This window comes from Muscardinus avellanarius, assembly GCF_963383645.1.
Source record: "Muscardinus avellanarius genome assembly, chromosome: 15".
Taxonomy (NCBI): domain Eukaryota; kingdom Metazoa; phylum Chordata; class Mammalia; order Rodentia; family Gliridae; genus Muscardinus; species Muscardinus avellanarius.
Window position 1 is genome coordinate 44,021,144 of NC_137801.1, and position 22,909 is coordinate 44,044,052.

Consider the following 22,909-nt stretch of genomic DNA (forward strand, 5'->3'; position numbering starts at 1 on the left):
TTATTAGAAGCCAGAAGACCACACAGAGTGTGATAAAGCAAGATACAGATACAGAGCAGATAAAGCAAAGCTTGGTGTCTCTTTGCTCTTTTGTCTGGCTTCCAGTTCCCTAAAAGAACAATCAACTGTCTCTGGCACCATCCACAGGGGTGCAATCTTCTGGATCTGAGAATACATGTGGATAATAATATGTCAATGTTCTTTTATAATAGATGCCACTCTCACTAATAATCTACGCACTTCTATTCAAAAGGCATTTCCATTTCATGGTCCCCACCACAGCAAACATTCACTCTCCTGTTTTATTTTTTTTCTATGTCATGTGACATCTCAAATAGGTTTTTTGTTTTCTTATTTATTATCTGTCTTCCCTAGAATGTAAGTCTTATGTAGAAATTTTGAACTTTGTTTAATAACTATATTTCCAGTGACTAGAGCAGTACCTGGTATATAGTAATTGTTCATCTCACACGTGTTATGTGAATGAGTAAGCTGGTGAATATATATGTTCTGGTTTAGAACTAGCTTTGTTGAAAGACATTTCAAGACTAAGACTGAATCTACCAACAGAGCAGCTTTTCATCCAGTAAAATCTCCGGACTCTAAAAAAAAAATGCACTGTGCAGTTTTCTTAAACCTTTTAAATGTACATACCTGGCACTTTTGCTTGCCAGCAATAAAGGAGAAAAACACCTTTGAAATAGTAGTTGCTTACCCACATTTTAAATTACAATGAATTACAGTCTTCTAAGCAGGCACCATTAGTTTGAAGAAATATGACTTTGTATATATTTTAAAATTTATACAGAAGTGTTTTTCTTTCTAACATGCACTAAAATTTACTGTAAAATATACATTTATATAAAAGAATTCAGCAAAATTATTGGATTAGGAAAAATAAGATTAATTACTCATTTTTCCAGTATTCTAAAAATTCAGAGTGGTTATAGAAAACACACAAAATTATAACAAACACTGTTATTTTTTTAATGATGAAACCACAGCTAAGGTTAATTAATATCTTAATATTTTGTTCTTGGAGGTCACAAAATGTATTTTGTTAGTTCTGGATATTTTTCATGGAAAACTGTATGTACTCTGCTTACATAATTCAGAGAAATACCATTCATTTTTCATAAGTAGCTCCAAACCCTCCAAGAAACAATAGCAAGGTATATTAAATGCTCTTTTTTCTTCTTGAACACTAATTAAGTTTTTTCTTCTTCAGGAAATTCCAATGGGAATAAAATGCCATTGACTCTGATAGAATGTCTCATGTGTGAAAGATACATGGCCTCTGACAAGCTACTATTAATGTTTTTAATTCTAATATTCCTTGTAAATTTGACAACTCCACACTGGAATCACAGAACTACTTTAATACCTTCCACTCGTATCTATTGGTTCTTCTTCACTCTATAGTTTAATTTCTTCTAAAATCTGGGTATGATGACACATGATTTTAATTTCAGTACTTGGGAGGCTGAGACAGGAGGATCACATGTTTGAGGACAGCTTCAGCAACTTAGAGATGCCCACAGCAATTTAGTGAGACTTTGTTTCAAAATAAAAAATAAAATAGGGCTAGGGGGATATAGCTCAAAGCTATTTAGAACACTCCTGAGTTCAATCCTCAGTATCAAAAAAAGAAAAAAGTAATTCTTCCCAAGAGTTACTAACTATAGTCCCTCCAGCCAAAACTTTCAATCTTTCAATTCCTTATTTTATCTCTTTTCTCAAGATTATTGAAATGAGATTAAAAGGCTGTATATTCTTAATAAAAAAAAAAGAAAGAAAACAGGTAGTGGTACCAAATTTAGTCTTTACGGACAGCCTCAGCTACTTAGTGAGGCCCTCTGCAACTTAGTGACACCTTGTTTCAAAATAAAGAATAAAAAAATAGGGTAGGGGGTGTAGCTCGAAGGTCGAATGCCCGGGGTCCCATCCCCAGAACCGCCAAATAAATAAATAAATAAATAAATAAATAAAGTAGAGTGCAGTATATATACCACATTGGGATGCTTCTGAGCATCAACAGTCCTATCAGTAATTACTACAGAACACCAGGTAGAGGGAAGGTCTAGCCAGGCCACCTAGGATGCAAGGCCACCCTACGAAAAAGTCATGGGTAAAATCTATACATAGTTAAATAATGATAAGAAGATCCAGTTAGAGTTATCATCATTAGAATCACTTAAATTTTAGAGCTGACTACAATCCAGAGATTCTTAGTAACCTAGTTAGTATAGCAAGGCAACAAGCTAAAGAACAGTGAGGCTAAGCAACCCAACTAAGTCCCATAAGGTAGATGCCTGCATTCAAAGTGGAAACCAGTTCTCTAGTTCACTGATTCCTATGTGCTTTCTATTATGTTGTGAAGTTTTAAGACCCAGGTTTTCTTCTAAAAATTTATAGTCTTAAGATATACATTTAGATCTTCTATTTTGAGTTAACATTTGTTTATGGTATTAGGTAAGGGTCCAATTTTATTAATTTTCATGTAATCATTATTTTTCAACAATATTTAGTGAAAAGATTATTATTTCCTTCACCAAATGTTCTTGGAATCCTTGTCAAAAATCATTTGACCATCCACTGTTTCAATTATTGTAGCTTTCTAAGGTTTGAAATCAGAAAATGTACATCTTCTAGCTTTGTTCTTTTCCGTGATTGTTTTGGGTATTTAGAGTTCATATTTCATGTTAGGATAGATTTTTTCTGAAAAAAAAATGTGTGGTAGTTTCACCTTAAAAAAAAAAAGAAAACATTCTCTGGTAAGAAAGAAAGCAAAAAGAAATACTGAAATGTTATCTCTAAGTGATCAAAAGCTTGATATCAGACAAATGAATCTGTTATGTGAGATTATGATAGTTAATTTTGGATAAATTGCTATAATATTAGATGTCAACCACAAAGCCAAGCATGGGAAGGAGGGATGGGGAGGGAATGGGGTGGGTATTGGGTAGGGGCTAACTGGGTGATGTGTGCATGTATGTCTATACAAGTTGTTTTATCCCATTATGATGTATGAATACAGTACACCAATAAAAAAAATTTTTAAAAAGAAAGAAAACATTACTAAAGATCTAAATTTTGTACAGCAATATAGAGCTTGCAAAATATTGTTAAAGAGTGGAAAATATCACAAATGTGTTGCAAAGAAAATTCCAGAAGAAATGTTGAAATCTTGATCTTAAAGGAGAAAGCACAACCCAGCCTTCCTCTCTAAACAGACTGGCAAGCAAAGAGTGTGAATGTTTCCATTATACGCATTTATATGAGATTCACACACACCTTAAAACATTGCAAGATTATTCAAGAGAGGAGAGAACATTCAGCAGCTAAAAAAGCTTTAATGACATTCTTTTCTCCCACCCCAGGAAGCTCACAGTATTCAAAAAAAATTTAAATCACCCATTATTTTTGCGAATGTTTACTTTATGAGAGTAGCATTATGAACATAATGTAAACCTTCAAAATTAAGTATCTAAGCAAAACAAATATAAGCTTTATATATTCCATATAAGGACTATTCATGTTATTATATTAACATGAAAAAAGCCATTTAACCAGAGTAGTTATTAAATGGCCCATTATTTCCTAATACATATCATGTCTTTCGTAAGCAAACATGAGTATAAAAATTGAACATAATTCAGAGAAGAAAGCTTTTCTTTTTTTTAAAAGCACATTTACTTTTAAATATGAGCACAAACAGAATCATATGGAGGATATTTTAATGAACACTCCTGTATTCTCTGACTTTGTGAAAAGTGAAATACACTTCTCACCTACTCTTTGCCCTGCAGCATGGCTAAACAAACTTCATATCATCTATTTGAAATGAATCCAATTTAATTCTACTTGACCAAAAATTTGTTTCCATAGTTCTAAAACATGTAATCACCCCAAGGTATATTACCAGTGTAGCTTAAGGGGCTCAGTGCTATGATTGAAAAAAATAGTCCAGTATGGCTTTTGAAAAATGAAATGACCTTTCCTAGTACACAATTTAGTAAGGCAGTTGATAAAAACATGTAGATAGCAGGTAGATAGAGTGACAAGGATTAAAGGGGACATGCTGTGTCTATTCTGTAAAAAAAAAAAAAATAACCTTTAACAGTCCTAGAATGAGCATTACAAATTGTTCTTTTGTTTAAACTTCCTAGATACTGAGAGATTCTAAAAAAACCTATGCTGGACAGGGTGGCCCAGTACTTGGGAGGCTGAGACAGGAGGATCCTCAGCCACAGCAACTTGTGAGGCTCTCAGCAACTTACTGAGAACCTGTTTCAAAAATAAAAAGTGAAAAATAGGGCTGAGGGTACAGCTTGGAGAGAGAATGCCCTGGGTTCAATCCCCAATACTGCAAATAAATAAATAAATAAATAAATAAATAAATAAATACATACATAAAATAGAAAACAAACACTTTAAATATTACATATATCAGTAATCACTTTGCATTTGAAGGACAATGTAAAAATTAATTGTGACCTAAAAAATTTAGTAATAAGCTACTCAAAACAATAATAATAATAAATACAAAAACAAAATAATTACTCTCTTTCCTAATGATTTGTTTTGCTGTAGAAATGCCTTGTACTGTTTCCTATAATCATATACATATCATTATAAAACAAAATTTTAAAAACTGTCCAATTTTAAAGCATCATTGCTACAACTAAATATCTTTAACAACTGAATATTTGTAACATATTAATCCAAATTATTTAAGTACTGTTATTGAGCTATTAAAATGTAAAGACTTAAAATGCTTATTTTAAATGAATCTAATAATCTCTTATTTAAGTAAATACTTTCTTAAATGAACCAAGTAACCATTAATTGATTAAATCACTTACTTCTATAAGCCACTGCTATCCTTAAGCATATAATAGCTCATCATAAAAGAGACTTTGCATTGGCAATTGACAAATTAACATGCAGTTAACTGTTTTTCTTTTGCATTAATTCACATTATAAATTGCATAATCTTTATTTCTGAATTTCTAGATAGATATATTTTAATGAAACTGCAATTTAAAAAATATTATTTCATATATATAGGAGATACTAATTGATAAAATACATTAAAAATGCTAATAATTATTCCCTGAATTTGGGATACATCTAGTTTACCTAGAAGTTTTAACAACTGTAATTTCATTAAAAATAAAATAAGACTACTAAGAATATCTATTTCAAGTTATACTCACAGAAATATTTCCAACTCTGAATGTACTTGAATGTTCTCTTATGAATTATTTTTTATAAAGGAAATGGGCTATCAATTTATTTGTGTTTTATTTTTCTTTATTTAACTGGCTTACAATAAATCGGCAAAAATAACAAGAAGAATATCAAATGGATCTACCGAGCAAACATAAATCTAGCTCAACTCACAAATCCTTATCCACAGGGCTAAGTGCTATGATATCAACAATTCTGTAAATGTAAACAAGATAGAGAAAACCAACAAAATGATGATACCACAAGCACACATTTCTACTAAAATGAATATTCCAGGAGGGCTGGAGATTCGTTTGTTGTTACCCATATATCCCCATGCCTAGAAGAGTGTCCAGTATAAGCAGAGAGTATATTTTGGTAAATATCCTATGAAATAGCCAGTTTTATTATGTGGTCAAATATAAAAAGAAAAAAGAAAGTAGGTGCATACAGGTCCAAAATATGCCATACAGCACTGTACTACATTTATGAACTCATATCATTTATAAATTTTGGCCATATCTCTTTTTTCCTAGGCCATTTTTTCTTGTTCTCTTTTCTGTTCCTATTACTCCTTCTTATTCAAAGTAAAAAATTAAAATCCGTTTTTCTGGGAAACATGGCAATTAGTACATAGGGCACTGATACAAACAGAATTTGCCTTCCATTACTTTCTTTTCAAATTTGATATTCAGTCTGTCTCAAACATTTGAAATAATAGCAGTCTTAAAAATAATTGTAATTCTGAGCCAGTTCTATTACTTTCTTTCCAAATTCAATATTCACTCTGTCTCAAACACTTGAAGTAAAAGCAGTCTTAAAAATAATTGTAATTGTAATTGTAATTGTAATTCTGCCGGGCATGGTGGCGCACGCTTGTAATCCCCTCGCTTGGGAGGCGGAGACAGGAGGATCAGGCAGGTTCGAAGCCAGCCTGCTGGCTTAAGAGACCCTGTTTCAAAACTATAAAATAGGTCTGGGAGTGTAGCCCGGAGGTAGAAGGGCTTCCAGGACGCCCAGTACCATAATAATAAATAATAATTTATTATAATAATAATAAAATAATAATAATAATAATAATAATAATAATAATAATAGTAATTCTGAGCCAGGTGTAGTGGCCCACACTTGTAATCCTAGCATTTGGGAGTCTGAGACAGGAGGATCACATTTCTCGGACAGCCTCAGCTACTTAGTGAGACCCTTTGCAGCTCAGTGAGAACCTGTTTCTAAATAAAGAATAAAAATTAGGACTGGGGGTGTAGCTTGGAGGTAGAATTCCCCTGAGTTCCATCTCTAGTAGCACAAACAGATATAATAATAATTGTCATTATGACTCCTTTAGAATGTAATTTTCTAGTGCTTGCTTTGGCAGCACATATACTAAAATTGGAATGATATAGAATGTATTTTTCTAGAAAAGTAAGTATAATGTATTTGGAAAAGTCTTTTATGTTACTGGCTGAAGAAATTCACTAACCATTAAAAACAAAATAGAACAATTTCAGACCAAGTAAAATGCACAATTTTGAATTAACAGCCAAATGTATACAAAGGCCATTAAAGTCAATAGGAATCTAATAGCATTTAATAGCATTTCAACAGCATCTGATAGCATTTTTATAGTTCTCTGTATTTATTTTCTTATTTTTATTTTTACTTTTTGGTTTGACCTTCTTTTAAGGGAAATGTTTTGTAAGTGTTTTTTATTTCTGTGTTCTTCATTGTTATATAGCAGTGCTTGAAACATAGTAGGCAATCAACAAGAATGTCCTGATTGAATCAATATTCTTCCAAATAGCACCAATGCCACCTTTAAAATTTTATTTTCAAAAAATTTATATGCAAGATTGAATAAGTGCATTAAAATGAATTCTAGGTGAGTGCAATTATTCAAATATATAAAAAACACCTCAACCCAAGACAATTTGTAAATGCCATATTTCACATTTTTGTCCTCAGAAAAAGTAACGGAGTGTTTATCTCATAAGTAACAAGAGAGTACACTTATGATTTACCATGAAAGTCACTTGTCTTCTAACTCAAAATTTTAAGATTTCAAAGTAAAATAAAAGTATTGCAGTAATATCTTTTTAAAGATCAAAATTGCTTTCTAAATCTTTGATGAAGTGCTGGTTAAACAAATGAGACCTTTTAAATATTTCATTAATTTACTTGTTCATGAAACATAAAAAGTGAAAATTTTGTGTAATTAGTAAATGATCCCTTTGGCTTGGGCTAGACCATGGTTATTCTATCAAAATGGTTAGCCAGCAGCTATCAAACTGACAAAGCCTTTTATAAAACTCCATAAGCTTCTAATCAACAAGACATATACACGTTACATTCAAACTTATTACATCATGTTAAGTATGCTCAAAGGAAGCATAGTACCTGAGATCAGAAGAAAAAAATATCTCATTTTAGAGACGACACATATGCAGAAACACCCACTTTGCTAATCACCATCTACAATTAAGGAATGAAATCCACATGCTCACCTGACTGATGGGTTCTTTCGTGGGAGGTTTTCCTCTTCTAGCTGTACTAGTTGCCAGGGTTGTGGTGGTCTCCATAATTGACGTAGACATCTCTGACTGCATGGCAGTGGCTGTAGACTCAGTTGTCATAGATGAAGGCACTTCACCAACCAGTCTCACATTTCCCACTATGGCGATGTTGGCATCGTTTTCAGCTGCCATATTCAGAACTTTCAAGCCATTGTAGTAAAGCCCAGAGAGCTGGCCCTGGAAGGGCTGGCCCTGCTCTTTCCCGCCAATTATTATGGTGGCTTGGCTATTGAAGATTGTGAGCTGACGCCCTGTAAAAATAATATTACATACATGCAAAAATGTTGATTGTGAACTCTACATTCTACAAAGGATGATAAAACAGATCTTTCATGGGGTGGATAATGAGAGCAATAAACTATAAGAGAGGCATTGACTCATAATTCATTGCTTATAAATGAGGTGTCCATGAAATGCATAATTATTGGCAAATACTTGTAAATTTTCAATGTATTATAAATGTAGTGCTTTTGCTAAAAGACCAATCAAAGGTATAACAAATCAGTTTTGGGTGGGTCCCCTTTTCTTTTGCCCTCAAGATCTTATATTGTTGGTCTATTAAGTCTAAATTATTAAATTTAAAAGTGTGACATATCTAAAACTTCAAGTATTTGTCGTCCTGAAATTACCTCTACAGAAACTAGTCCATGGAAGCCAAAGTCTAATTTAAAATTTTATAGTAAAAAATTCACAATTCACATAATGTCCACTTGTATCTATACACTATTCTTTAGAAAAATTTATTTTTTGAAGGCAATAGTACATTATTATTTGAATTATTCTACTTTTTCCGGCATTCACACTGAAAAGAAATGCATAGTTTACACTGAGCATGTCAGAGACAAAAAAAATTCCAAAAATAATTTTGTGATTGGCTTTCAGCAAGTCTACCAAAATAAAACAGAATGAAAAAATCTTTAAATGTAAAAAGCAACTTCAGAAATGATACACAAACCGATGGAGAAATTGTGACACATTTCCATCAAAAAGCAATCCTTAGCAACAGTACCATTATCATCAGATTGAGTATCCACATTAACAGATTGCTCTCTGCTCTTAAAAAGCATGCACACAACTTTAAGTTAAGTTTTAACTGGGGCTTGCTCCCAAATGTTCTTAGAAGGTTGCAAACGTTAAAGGGACTTTGTTTTGACTGGCAATTCATATTGCCCACTATTTATGATTCCTACAGTTTAAACAATGAGTTTTGTTTTTTGTTTTTGTTTGTTTGTTTGTTTGTTTTCAGGACCATAATAGAGATATCAGAACTACATATAGTTTAGTTAATAATTTAGAGGCTGGAACATGTAATATAATCTATGAATGATTTATCATCTTGGGTTAATGCTTGCTATGAGTGCCTTCATAGATTGAGTTAGTGGATTATATTTAACAGTCCCTTTAACCTTAAGTTAAATGGGTAAGATTATTAAACAGCTGGTATGTCTAAAAATGTAGAGAAATTATTCTACAAGGTATGCATATATTACTAGCTACATTTTACTGTTTTAAATTTGTTTTTAATTTAGTTTTACGGAAAATTTATTTTTATGTTTATTAGTGTTACAATGAAGTACTACTTGGTTATGTTCAAATTATTTTTTTATTTGAAGTTTTAATCAATGTTTTTTACCTTTGTCGAGTAGCCATTCATCAACTACTCGACCAAGTCGATATGGAATTCGCTGTCTAGCAATCGCCAGGCGCTCGTTATCATTGTTTCCTTTAAAGTTTAAAGAGACATTTCATTGGTTAAAATCTGTAAGGTCAAAGGTTAAAAGTTAATACTTAAAGCTTGAGCTATACAGTTGCCACATGATTTTTTTGAAATTTGGAATTTTAAAAAGCTCTACCTAAAACAGTTCATGTTTCAGACTTGCCATTCATTCATTTATTTTATTTTAGCAAACAAAATTATTCCTATGTTAATTGAAAATTAGAAATCTGCATTTGAGCTAGGTTATTAAACTTATGTTAAAGACAGACCCGAACAACCAATTTAAACAGCATATAATAGCTTTACAAAAAATGACCATTGACCTGAGGGCTTTTTCTTTTTTTGATGTTTCTTATTAACTAGTTAAACATGTCCAGGTGAAACCGGTTTAAGTTTTCAAAATACATTCAATCTCTCTCTTATTCCACATTAGTAATTTATGAACACCAAACTTAATATCATCTTTGGCACACTAAAGCATCTAAAATAGACTCCCACATACTTTATTTCCTAATCAGAAAAAAAGGTTTTCTTGTTCGTATCACTTAAGAAAACTACAAAGTCGAAACCATTCTTGTATATTCGTTCTTGTATATTCATTCTTGTATACAAATTGTTTTATCAATTACTTGGACATCACAAGCGATTACATCTTGCATCATCCAAATAGGTTTGAGGAAAAGGCTTTAACAAAAGTGACTTCAGTGTCTTTCAGTTCTATTTGTAGATTAACATGTTGAATTATATAACACTTGCATGCTTTTATATACTCAGCTATCTTCTTATTTATTCTAAAAAAGGCATGATAGCTTATGATGCAAATACAAGCCATAAACAATGGTCTCTATTCAAAGATCTAAACTAAACCAGAGCCTTGCTTCTTTGAATACAAAATTGTCTGCTCAAGCACTGTTTAAATTGACCTTGAATAATGCTTGCAGATGCAAATAGGTGAGTGTTTTCTTGATTTACAAAGCACTTAGAATCTGGGCAGCCAGCTGAGTGCTCAATTGTGTATATTGCAAGTAGAGTTTTTCTATTTCATGAAAATTAAATAAAGAAGTTTGAGTGAGCTAAGACATTTTGGCAATATCTCAGATGTGGACTAAGAGGGGAAAGGAAGCTTCAGTGATGGATAGTTCTACCTATACAAAAATAAACACTGTATAGGGGAAGAAAGCAGACTTTTTTTTCTCATATTTAGAATAATGTCTAGATGCTTTCTTTCACTTTCTTGTACTAGTGTCATGCTACATTATACTCACCACAATAAACCTAAGCTGATATTGGTCATACACTTTTGAATAGAAAAGAATTATCTTATCAATTTGCCATTTGAATATTTATATGACTTAAACTACTTTGCACATTAATATTTAATTTAAAATGTAAATACCTAAGTTGAACCAAACATGAATTTAATGAAAACACTGATGTGCATTTTTGTATTATGCAATCATTAAAATATTAAATATTTCATAATATGGAAATATATTTTTGGTAAGCTTATTTTTTGTGGCATTAGGAGTTGAACCCAGGGGCATTCTACCTCTTGAGCTACACCCCAGCTTAGTTTTTTATTTTTATTTTGAAACAGGGTCTTGCTACTAAATTGCTGGGGTTGGCCATGAATTCTTTCTCAGCTGCCCAAGTACTGGAATTACAAGCATGTACCACCATGCTCAATTGGTAAACTGATTTTAAAAAAGGATACAAATAATTTTTGAACCTCATTATGATGCATAATTACAATAAAAGTATAAAATAAAAAGGATACAAACAATAAATTTTCAACTCTATCTCTTTATATTGAGAATGTGCTAACAATTTGTTTTGTTTATATAAATATATACACAAATATATATAGTGGTACTGGGGATTGAACCTAGTGACATTCTACCTTTGAGCTACACCCTCAGCCCTATTTTTAATTTTTTTTTTTTAAACAGAGTCTCACTAAGTTGTGGGGGCCTCATTAACTTGCTGAGCCTGGCTACAAACCTGTAATCCTCCTGTCTAAGCCTCCCAAATACTTGGATTGCAAGCGGTACCACCATGCTTGGCTTGTATGTATGTTTCTAAAATGTAGTAAAGTTTCTTATTGTTTATCCTAGGGCAATGTGATTATTGTTGAATTATATATTTTTGTTTTATAGTGATTTATATAATAAACATTTTTGCATGCATACTTTGTAAAGTAAAGCTGAAATATTATTCAAAAGCATATGTTTTTTCCATTGACTCCTTTGTAACTCAGTATTCAAACTGGTATAACTTTCCTGACAACATTATGGTGGTTACTGCTCTTCACACTAGAGCATTTCCATCATCAGGGGTGATCCAGTTTCCTTTAGACACCATCCAAATCAAGGTCACAAATCTCTCTTGCCCAATTATTACTTCCTTCATTAACAGGCCTTGCTCCTACCTCATCCCTATTTTTTCTTAGCCATCCTTCACTCATTAATGAAATCTTGACAAAAACATCACATACCTTCCTGCTCAGGAGATATTCTCAATGTCTCCTGAAACACACCCTTTAGAAAAATTGACCCTGCAGTAGCATAGTCTATAAATATTTTTCAAGTTGGGTGGGGTGGCGCACAACTGTAATCCCAGTTGGGGGAAGTTTAAACAGGAAGATCACAGGTTCAAAGCCAGCCTCAGCAACTTAGCGAGGCCCTCAGCAACTTAATGAGACTCAGCTTCCAAATAAAAAATAAAAATAGGAATAGGGGTGTAGTTCAGAAGCAGAATGCCCTTGAGTTAAATCCCCAGTAACACACACACACACACACACACACACACACACAGTGTCCTTTTACACGCTGAAGCTCTGTGTAATAAAGTACTGTGCTCAGTGATAATTGTATTGCCAATGTTTGCACAATATCTATTGCATCAACTCCTATGAATATAAGAAGAAGTAGTGAAGAAAATCTTATTTTCAGTTTTTATAGCTCCTGTGTGATCATTAAGTCATCCCTACAGTCTAGAGACAAAAAAAAAAAAGGAAATAAAATACTAGTGTCTAGAAAATAAACCATACCTAGTTAGGCTTTTCTTTGTGTTTTCCAAAAAAATCATATATTTCAACAAAAAATATATTTCCTTAATAGATTGGGATTGATTAAAGCACATACAACCAATCAACTCATTATTTGTTTAATTACTTCCTCATGCAACCAAACAAGTAAACATAATTATTATGAGTAGAAAAAGGTTGGTGGCAAAAAGACAGAAGGAAAAAAATGGAAGCTCTAAATATTATTTTTGAATGATTTTTGAGAAAGAACATGTGAAATAAATGAATACATCCAGACACATACATATATACAATGTGCCTCATACTTTTGCCACTGACAGAAGAATTAATATAATTCATGTGATATGATCATTTTATTTTATTAGTGCACTAGTCTCACATCATAATGTGGATCATTGTTGACAATGGCATATATTCACACAGTACTTGGTGCCCTCCTCCCCCCACTTTCCATTTTTCCTCCCTCCCAATCCTGAGTGTCCAGGTTAACAATGTTATATTCACACATGTGAATATACACATATTCACACATGTTATATACACATATTTGAATGTAGCATTTCCATTAATGAACCTCAGCTTTCTTATCCTACCCTTCCTTTCTAGCTTTGCTCAGGTTTCCTCTCCATTATCTTGAGTCTCTCTGGTATCACTAATACTTCCTAGGTTGAACATATTAGAGAAGACCTATGTCCCTTCTCTTTCTGTGCTTGGCTAATGTCACTTAACATAATGTTCTCCCGGTCTTTCCATTTTCTTGCAAATGGCATGATTTTGTTGTTCTTTATAGCTGAGTAGAATTCCATTGTGTGTATTTCCCATAATTTTGCAATCCATTCATCTGTTGATGGAGACCTAGGTTGGTTGCATATTTTGGCCATTACGAATTGTGCTGCTATAAGCATGGGTATGCATATGTTACCGTAGTTCTCTGATTTCAACCCCTTTGGAAAGATACCCAGGAGTAGTATAGCTGGATCATATGGTGGATCCATACCCAGTTTTCTAAGAAATCTCCACGCTGATCTCCATAGTGGCTGAACTAGTTTGCACTCCCACCAACAGTGTAAAAACGTTCCTCTTTTCCCATATCCTTACCAGCATTTGTTGTTACTTGATATCTTCATGCTTCACTCTGATTTGGGTTAGATGGAATCTTAGTGTAGTTTTGATTTGCATCTCCCTGATTGATATGCCATGATTAAAGTGAACAGTGCTTTTAATAATCTTTGGTGAGACTCAGGTAAGACAAAGACATAAACACCACATCTCAATGAATAACAGAGGTCTCCTAACAATAACAGTGGCAATGATTTAAAAAAAAGAGAGAGAGCAGACAATAGAGACAGTTATGAAAATAACTTAGAAAGGTAGCCAAAAATAAGATCATTTGATTTCCTTCTTTCCTTTTTGAAATAATAAAAATGGATGATTTGTGCTTAATTTTGGGGAGAATAATTGATTTCTTGATTTTTTTGCCATTCATGTTTCTCTTTTATGTTCAATGTTTCAAATACAATTTGTATTAAAATATTTTAAATTATCAAAACTGTAATAGTACAGTGGATTATTCTCTGTATGATGTTAATATCATACAATGAAATGTATAAAGTGTTGTCAATTTGATTATTGACACATATAACATACTTGCAAACAAACTTATTGATCAGAAACAAAACAAAACAACAAAGGAGCTGAGACATTCCCATAACAATGATGGATGCCTGTCAGCTCAGAGAGCATCTTTTACTTAAAATAAAAAGCAAATGACTTTTCCATGGTAAAATTATACGCTTTCCAGTCCTCACTGAATGATGAACACATGCTACCAGAATCTGAAGGTGCTTTTTTTTCTGTAGCCAATCAGCATGCAGTTAAGTTTCATGCTTCCTGAAAAATATAGCCTTATTTTATGAAAGTGGCCAACAGGTAAATTAAGTATTAAAGAGGCCAATAAGAAAATAGGAAAATAAATTACTAAGTAGCTTTTGTGTTTTGTGTGTTGTGCTACTTGCTTATATAGGTTATTTCACTTAATTCTGGCATTGATACCAAACTGTAAGTAGCTTTTATTTTGTAGATAGAAAAACAGGCTCAAACAGATGCTATAGCTCATGCTGTACCATGCAGACTAGAAGAAGAAACCATTTGAAGCTATAATATGGGATGTTTATTGCAGCAATGTCTCACAACAGTTTGAAGGATAAAGGCCTAATATCTTCACTTCAATCCTCCTAGAATTCTCCTATATAATAGAAAATGTCATGGTTTTGTCTATAAAGGTCCTGCCGTATGAAGTATGCTATTATTTTGCCCACATGGCCACATGAAATCAGTAACCTTCCCCAGTTCCTGGAGAATTCATCAGGAGGCTGTTTTTATCATTTTCATTTTATAGATAAAGACTGTAAAGCACTGGTAAGTAAAGTGATCCATGCCAAGAACCTAGCAAGGAACAGTTTTAATATCACTTTTTATACAGTGCCCTGCTGTTCATACTTGCTTGAGACATAAAATGTTCCTGGCCTTCCTTGTCTTTATCCCTAACCTCTAAAACAAGTTCCAAGTATAATAATCTGCAAAGTTCATTGTTTTATGGTGCTCACCCTCTCAAGAGATAGGCTGGAAAAAGAGGGTTTGATTTGGGAGTTAAAAGATCAGTACACTTCATTGCCTTGGAGAGAAGGTATAGAATATTAAAGCATGTTGAAACTAATTTGGTAGAACTTTTCATTTCCTCCTTTCTTCTTCTTGTTCATTGTTTATTTTTACTTTTCTCTTTATCAACCTCCAGTAACCCATGCCACTTAATAACCCAAGTTGTGCTTTCATATCATCCCTTCCTAGATATGTCTCATGTTCTAAAAGTACCACTTCCTTCTTTTCTCATTCTAATAGTTAAAACTATTTTTGCCAGTGTAGCTTATCTAGGTGTTAGGAAAGCAATAAGACTCCATGAAGTCAGTACATAAACAATGACTGTTTACTTTGACAACACGTGCCAGGTATACATCAATACATTGCATGGATCTTATTATTGAAGGGCATACATTTGTAGCATTAAGGGGGCAAAGAAAAAGTTCAATAATAACAGATGCAAGTCAAAATTCAAGATAATAAATCACATTCCATGGTCACTTCCCATTAGTATACAGTTAACTACCAATTGTAGATGCTTCAGAAATTCAGAGGGGAAATGGATTAGAGCAAAGAAGTTGTGAACTAAACACAAAGAACTTTAACCAGATCACAAACAATCTAAATCTCATTGAAATAATAATTAGATAAGGATGCATTAGAATGTTGATATTAATCCCTATAAGGTTAACTGACAATTCTCTTAGCTTCATAAAGCTATAAACCCCCCATATCTATTTCTTCAATAAATGCACTCTTCAATAAAATCTAGTTTCAAAAACAATTTCAAATATGGTAATGACTAAGATAGCTATGTCATGAGACCTGAAAAATAGTATACACAATGTGAAAAACTACTAAGTAAAATGTAGTACAAATTGGCAAAAAATTGAAGACAATATTTTAAAAGAAAAATATTTGTGTTGGAATGGATGAATTATGGGTTATATGTTTACAAATTTTGATACAGTATATTAATACTATATTTATGTGTAGCTCAATTTTGTTCCCACTACTTCCTTAAAAGCACACAATTGTTTTCTATAAATTACATGTAGTGACAATGCAATGCTACAACCCAAAGGACTGTCAATCAGCTCACTAATCTTGCACAAAGCACATGATGCTCATGTAGAGCAATGTTCTGTTCATGACTAATGCTTCAAATGATATTCGAGATCCTTCTGTGAAACATCAGGCCTTTGTATCCAATTAATATCTTCATGTGTGACTGCTAATGATATTGGACATGGAAGACCACAGCCCTTCTATCACAAAGTTCAGTGATACTTTGGGGAAGAAATTATAAGCTCAGTGGGTATCCAAATGGCTTGAGAAATTTCTCCCTTCACATCCCTTTTTTATGTAGCTCTATATTAAGATATCTAGTGTTCATTTATACAAGGATTTATAGAAGCACTTGTCCCTATTAGCTACTTGCATTCAGGCATTTTAGTTTGGCTGTTGTTCTATTAGGTTAATTATAAATAGAGGTAGTCTTGTCCATTGTATTCATTGCTTACGTGGAATGAATAGTGATTTCTACTTTCTTCCCTAAGCTTTCCCATACTCTTGGTTTCCCAATGCAGAGATGGGAGTATCACATCAAAACCCAGCAGCAAGAAATGAAAAGCAACAGGAACAAGCAGATAAGCAAATACAAATGAAAGGTCAGGCTCTGCTGTCTGGCATACTAAAGACTTCTTTTGTGCTACCCCTGTAGCCTCAGGCAAAAGAATCATTTAAAGGCTATAAAAGCAGGGCCACTGATAGACATAACTAAGTAGTGAAAATTCAAAAAATGAAATATAAGAACAGCCTCAGATTACCTTACAAATGGTATTTGCCATTTTCCCAGAGAGAAGAATCTTACACATTTTCTAAATCATAATAATGTCTTAACATTGAAGTTTTTCCACCCTAATAAGAACTGAGATACATATTCTCTAAGGCATCTTTTCTCACTTCTGGATTTCTGAAAATTATGAAATTATATGGTACACTAGAATTTCTTCCATTCACGCCAATGTTAACTCTTAATCTATTCTTTTTAATATTTAGATCAGTCTTTGGGAGAGAAAATAAGTAAATGGCTCATACACAGTCTGATATGGCCTATAAATGATACTGAGAAAAATAGTCTTCAGTGGAGAAAAATGAATCTGATAAGTATAGCATTCTAATCTATTTTTCACTGACATTTAGTTTCTTTCTTTCACTTATAGGTATAATGCAAAAATATTATTTTCAATTGGAAAGATGGGGTTTGTCAACTGCACACAATTATTTAAGGTTAAATGCCTTGTAAGTGCTAAGGACTGGCAGGAATATAGCCAGTAAATTGTAAGTTCCCCCTTTAATTTCATAACATTTAAACCTGATAAGAATTAATTTTATTTTATGAACAAACTGGATTTGTTTTTAAACAAATTTGGATTTAAATTATTATTTTTTTCAGTATTGGGGATGGAACCCAGGGGATATCTACATCTAAGCTACACCTCTAGCCCTATTTTTGATTCTTTATTTTGAAACAGGGTCTCACTGAGTTGCAAAGTGCATTAGTAAGTAATAGTCAAGGCTGTCCTCAATCTGCATTCATCCTGTCTCAGCCTCCTGATTTCTGGGAGTACAAGTGTGCACCACCATGCCTGGCTGGATTTAAATTTAAATTGCTAAGCAGGGCATGGTGGCGCACATTTGTAATCCCTGACTTTGGGAGGCTAATCCCTGCCATTGGGAGGCAGAGACAGGAGGATCAGGCAGGTTCCAAGCCAGCCACGCTGGCTTAAGAGACCCTGTTTCCAAATAAAAATATAAAATAGGTCTGGGAATGTAGCCTGGAGGTAGAAGGACTTCCAGGAACCCCAGTACCACCAAAAAAAATTTTTTTTGAATTGCTAAAATAACTTTCTTCCAATAAAATATGTTTTCTCTGCCATACTTACTTTCTTAGAAGTATAAATGTGATGAGACTCACTGTGGGGGGAAAAAGAAAAAAAAAAAACTTGATGGATAAGATACTGAGCTCTGATTCTTAGGCTAAAATCCCAGCTTCACTATTAACTAGCTGGGTAACATTGGATCAGGAATATTTGAACTTCAGTTTTCTTACCTATAAAACAATATTTGCAAAGACATTGGTAATATACATAAATCTCCAAGCATTGTGTCTAGCATAGAGTAGGCACTAAGAAAATATTAGCCATTGTTTTGTAGTTATGTCATTGCTTATTATTTGGGATGGCTTGCCCTATATTTTCTTCCATAAAGAACAAATTTCCACAAAGAACAAAATTGTATCATTTTCAGGAAAATGGATGAAACTGGAGAAAATAATTTTCTCCCATCTGATTATAGAAAGAAAGTTAAGGTAGGTGTGGAGAAGAATGGAAAAGAAATCTATATTTCTTTTCTAGGATGAACAAAGGCCAGGGATGTAACCTTATTATAAACAATCTCCCCAATTCCATAGGTGCTTCATCAAAAACATTGCATTTATCTCCAAGCAGTGTCAACTTTATCCTCAGAAGTTTTGCATGGCTAAACTCTGAGAGAAGCCATTGGGAAAAATTGAAAGGAGGTCATTAATTTGTAGAGATTACAAAAAAGGAAAAGCTAAGGATACCTATCCCAAGGGAAGATGGAATTCACTGTACCACTGTCCTCAAATACTTTAGACACATCAGTGGAATATAAAATTGGCATTGTGGTCTATATATTAATGCTTCAAGGGATCCACTTCAAATAGAATCCCTTCTTTCCTCCATTATGCTGTGGCCAAGAAGGGCCACAGAAACTGTAAACAGGAGCAGATAATGTTTGACTTACAGCAAGGCAGGCCCATTATCTGTAAAATAAGGTTGGTAGCCTGGGTGGCCTCTGAGGTTACCTCCAAGGCTAATGACCTTTGTTGTAGAATGAGAGTAGTGTGGTTCCAAAGACAAGAATTAGGCTTTATTAAAAAATATTTCTGAGCTTTGATGAGGGAATTAATTTTAGAGCCATTAAAATAAAAACATCATAAATATGTCTAACTTTGCAAATATCTTTAAAATGTAATAAAATCTTTGATATGGCATGTTCTTTTTTCCTCTCTTTTTATTATTTATTTATTTATTTATTTATTTATTTATTTATTTATTTATTTTGGTGGTACTGGGGTTCCTGGAAGCCCTTCTACCTCTGGGCTACACTCCCAGACCTATTTTTACATTTTTATTTGGAAACAGGGTCTCCTAAGCCAGCGTGCACGTCTGGCTTCGAACCTGCGCGATCCTCCTGTCTCTGCCTCCCAAGTGCGGGGATTACAAGCGTGCGCCACCATGCCCGGCTTCCTCTCTTTTTAAAATTATCTTACAGTGCTTCGACAGTTTTTATGAAGACTTTCAGCCCACTGAAGCATGTCATATCTGTGACAGCCATTTTAAAAGAAGAGATGTAGGCATAGGTTAGAATGTAGAAATTTTCAGTTTACAAAAAGTAGTTGAGGGGATAGGAGGGGCCTTATAATGCTGGAAAATATTTGTTTCCTTTACACTTAATATTTTACCACTAGGTAGATAAGAGTGGAAAAATTCAAGGAGGAATCTAAAGATGTCATCAATGGTTATTCTTTGCAAATGTCTTTTGTCCAAAATTTACCAAAGTAAATCTCTTCTTCGATTTCTCAAACACCTGTGATCATAGGAACTGTAATTTGGAGTTATTTCTGCTTCAGGCAGCATCATAATGAAAGATTATAGCCAATCAATTTTGGTAAGGGCAAACAAGAAAACCTATCATTGGCCCTGTGGAATTCTCAGCCTGTGTGAAGATCACCAGCTAAGGTCACACATCCCAGAATACAGTAGTCCCAGAGCAGAAAACTCAGTTTAAAACTGTAAATTTCCATACAGAACAAAATTGTATCATTTTCAGGGAAATGGATGGAACTGGAGAACATTATGCTAAGTGAGATTATCAGTCACAAAAATAAAAATTCAGATGCTTTCCCTAATATGTAGAAGCGAGGGGAAAAAATGGGTCATAGGAGGAATTCTAGACAAAGAAGGAGAAAACATAGATGAGATAATGAGGTCTGAGAAGGACGGGGGGGGGAATTCCCCAATGTACATGGTGTACATTCATAAACATATCAAAGTCATTCACTGATCAAACATGAGAAGAAAGTAAGGGGAGGGAATGAGGTGAAAAGTGAGGAAGGGCTAAATGAATGATGTGTGCATGTATTCCTCTGCCATCTTGTACCCCATGATGATGTATGACTTCAATGCACCAAATAAAACGGAAGACAGAAAAATAAATAAATAAATTTAAATATACTGTAAATTTCTCTACTGCCCTCAGTATTTTCCTTCAGACTTTAGTTATCTGTGATTTCTAATGAAACCTTAAATGAAAAACACAATGGAGAGAAGAGCAAAACTACAAATATGTCTTAACAAATTTTTAGTTTGTTTTTGTTTTGGTACTGAGAATGAAACCTAGAGACATTCTACCTTCAAGCTACACCTCCAGTCCTTTTGTATTTTTAATTTTAAAACAGATTTTTGCTTAGTTTCTGAGACTGGCTTTGAACTTGTGGTCTTCCTCACCTATTTTCCCAAGTACTAAGATTACAGGTATGCGTACAATATCTGGCATGTCTTAACAAATTTGAACTTCTTTTTCATTAGTAAGGACTATTAGAAATGACCCACTCACACATTCTTCTATCTTTATTATAACCTACCATATGTAGTGTTAGGTTGGGTCAAATACAAAAGTAGGGATAAGCTAATGAGGCCATAACAACTTGGCCCTAATTAATACTTTCTCTATAGTTTTTCCTGAAGTCTTTTAAATCCAGCTGTAGTAACTTTAGTAAAGTAAAGATTTTGTTGGTGTCCTCCGCACAATGACTTATCAAGTACTTAGAGACTGTTATGGTTTGAATTGTGCCCCTCTTATATATGATGACACCTTAAATACCCAGGGCCTCAAAATGTGACTATTTGCAGCAGGGGTCTTTAAAAGAGGTGATTAAGTTAAAATGAAGCTACTGGAATAGACCTTAATCCAATTCAATTGTTGTTCTAATAATTAGAGGAAGTTTGGACACACAAAGACATCCAGAAAAGCCCTGTGAAAACACAGAGAGAAGGCAGCTGTCTTTAATACAAGGTAATAGGTCTCAGAAGAAGCCATTCCTGCTGACACCTTGATCTTGGGCTTCCAGCCTCAAGGCAGAAAATAAATTTTGTTGTTTATGCTACCGAAGTGCAGTATTTTATTTTTTTATTTTATTTTATTTTATTTATTTATTTTGTAATGGAGATTGAACCCAGGGGCACTCTAACTTTGAGCTATATCTTCGTCTATATTTTAATTTTTTTTTTTTTTAGAAAAAGGGTCTTGCTAAGTTGCTAAGAGCCTCTAAGTTGTGGAGGGCCTTGCTAAATTGTTGGAGTTGGACTCAAATCTGTAATCATCCTGTGTTAGCCTCCCAAGTAATGGGATTACAGTCGTACATCACCATGCCTGGCCAGTCTGCAGTATTTTGTTATGGTAACTCTCCCAAAGTAACACAGAGAGGATTTAATGGCATTTGTAAAATCACATAGTGTGGGGTTATTCTGATTGTTGATCGTAAAATGTGATGTTATTTTAATGTTAATTGTTAAAATGGTCTAGAAATTAGTACTTTTTTTTTTCAGTACTGGGAATGGAATCTAGGGGCATTCTACCTCCAAGCTACACCTCCAGCCATATTTTTTATTCTTTATTTTGAAACAAAGTCTCACTGAGTTGCAAAGAGTCTTACTAAGTAGCTGAGGCACTCCTCCTGTCTCAGACACCTATTTCTGGGATTACAAGGGTGTGTCACCACGCCCAGCCAAATGAATACTCTTGGATTTACATTTTAATAAAGTACTATGTTAATACCATACCCACTTATTTTATTAACTTTAGCTTAAAATGCATTTTGATGCTTTCTGGTTTTGCTGCAAGTTATAATAGTCTCTGCCAGAATTCTAGGAATTAGAGCTTATACCTCAGGGTGAATGAACCTGACTATCAGCACTAGTATCTTCCCATCTCTACTTCTCCTGTCACAGTCCAGGAACACCTGGACTGTTAAGTCACTCCCTAGTTTAGCTCGAGGCATTCTTTCTGGCTTTCTCTACCTAGTCATGCATTTATCCAGAGGAGTTATTTCTGTTACTGTGCTTGTTTTTTTGCTCACCACTTAATACTTAGTATAGGTCCAGAACAATATATATATATATATATATATATATATATATATATATATATATGTATATATATATATATATATATATATATATATGTATATATATATATGGTACTGGGGTTCCTGGAAACCCTTCTACTCCGGGCTACACTCCCAGACCTATTTTATACTTTTTATTTGGAAATAGGGTCTCCCAAGCCAATGAGGCTGACTTGGAACCTGCGCGATCCTCCTGTCTCAGCCTCCCAAGCATGGGGATTACAAGCGTGCGCAACCACGCCTGACCCAGCACAATATTTTTAAATGAATTACTTAATACATTAATAGAGTGCACTTCCTTCTGTAGTTGTCTCATCCACTATACTTTGTTATAACATGCTTAATCCCTATTTCAGTTATTTGTTTTATTTAGTATATATGACACTAACAAATAACCTAATCTGTCTGTGTTTAGTCATTTGTGACTATAA

The 22,909-nt window shown here is 33.6% G+C and overlaps 1 protein-coding gene across 36 annotated transcripts in view; it reads right to left on the reverse strand.

Moving 5' to 3' along the window:
* Positions 1–22,909, reverse strand: part of NRXN1 (neurexin 1) — a gene marked incomplete at both ends in the record, with an annotated part of 1,249,621 nt that overhangs the window by 158,131 nt on the left and 1,068,581 nt on the right. For 24 of the 36 annotated variants that reach the window (XM_080711543.1, XM_080711541.1, XM_080711538.1 and 21 more), the window contains 2 exons: positions 7,734–8,053; positions 9,436–9,525. In XM_080711543.1, coding sequence (XP_080567669.1) covers positions 7,734–8,053; positions 9,436–9,525 — 410 coding nt within the window. The remainder of the gene's footprint in view (positions 1–7,733; positions 8,054–9,435; positions 9,526–22,909) is intronic. The other 12 variants (XM_080711553.1, XM_080711552.1, XM_080711549.1 and 9 more) reach the window with 1 other exon arrangement.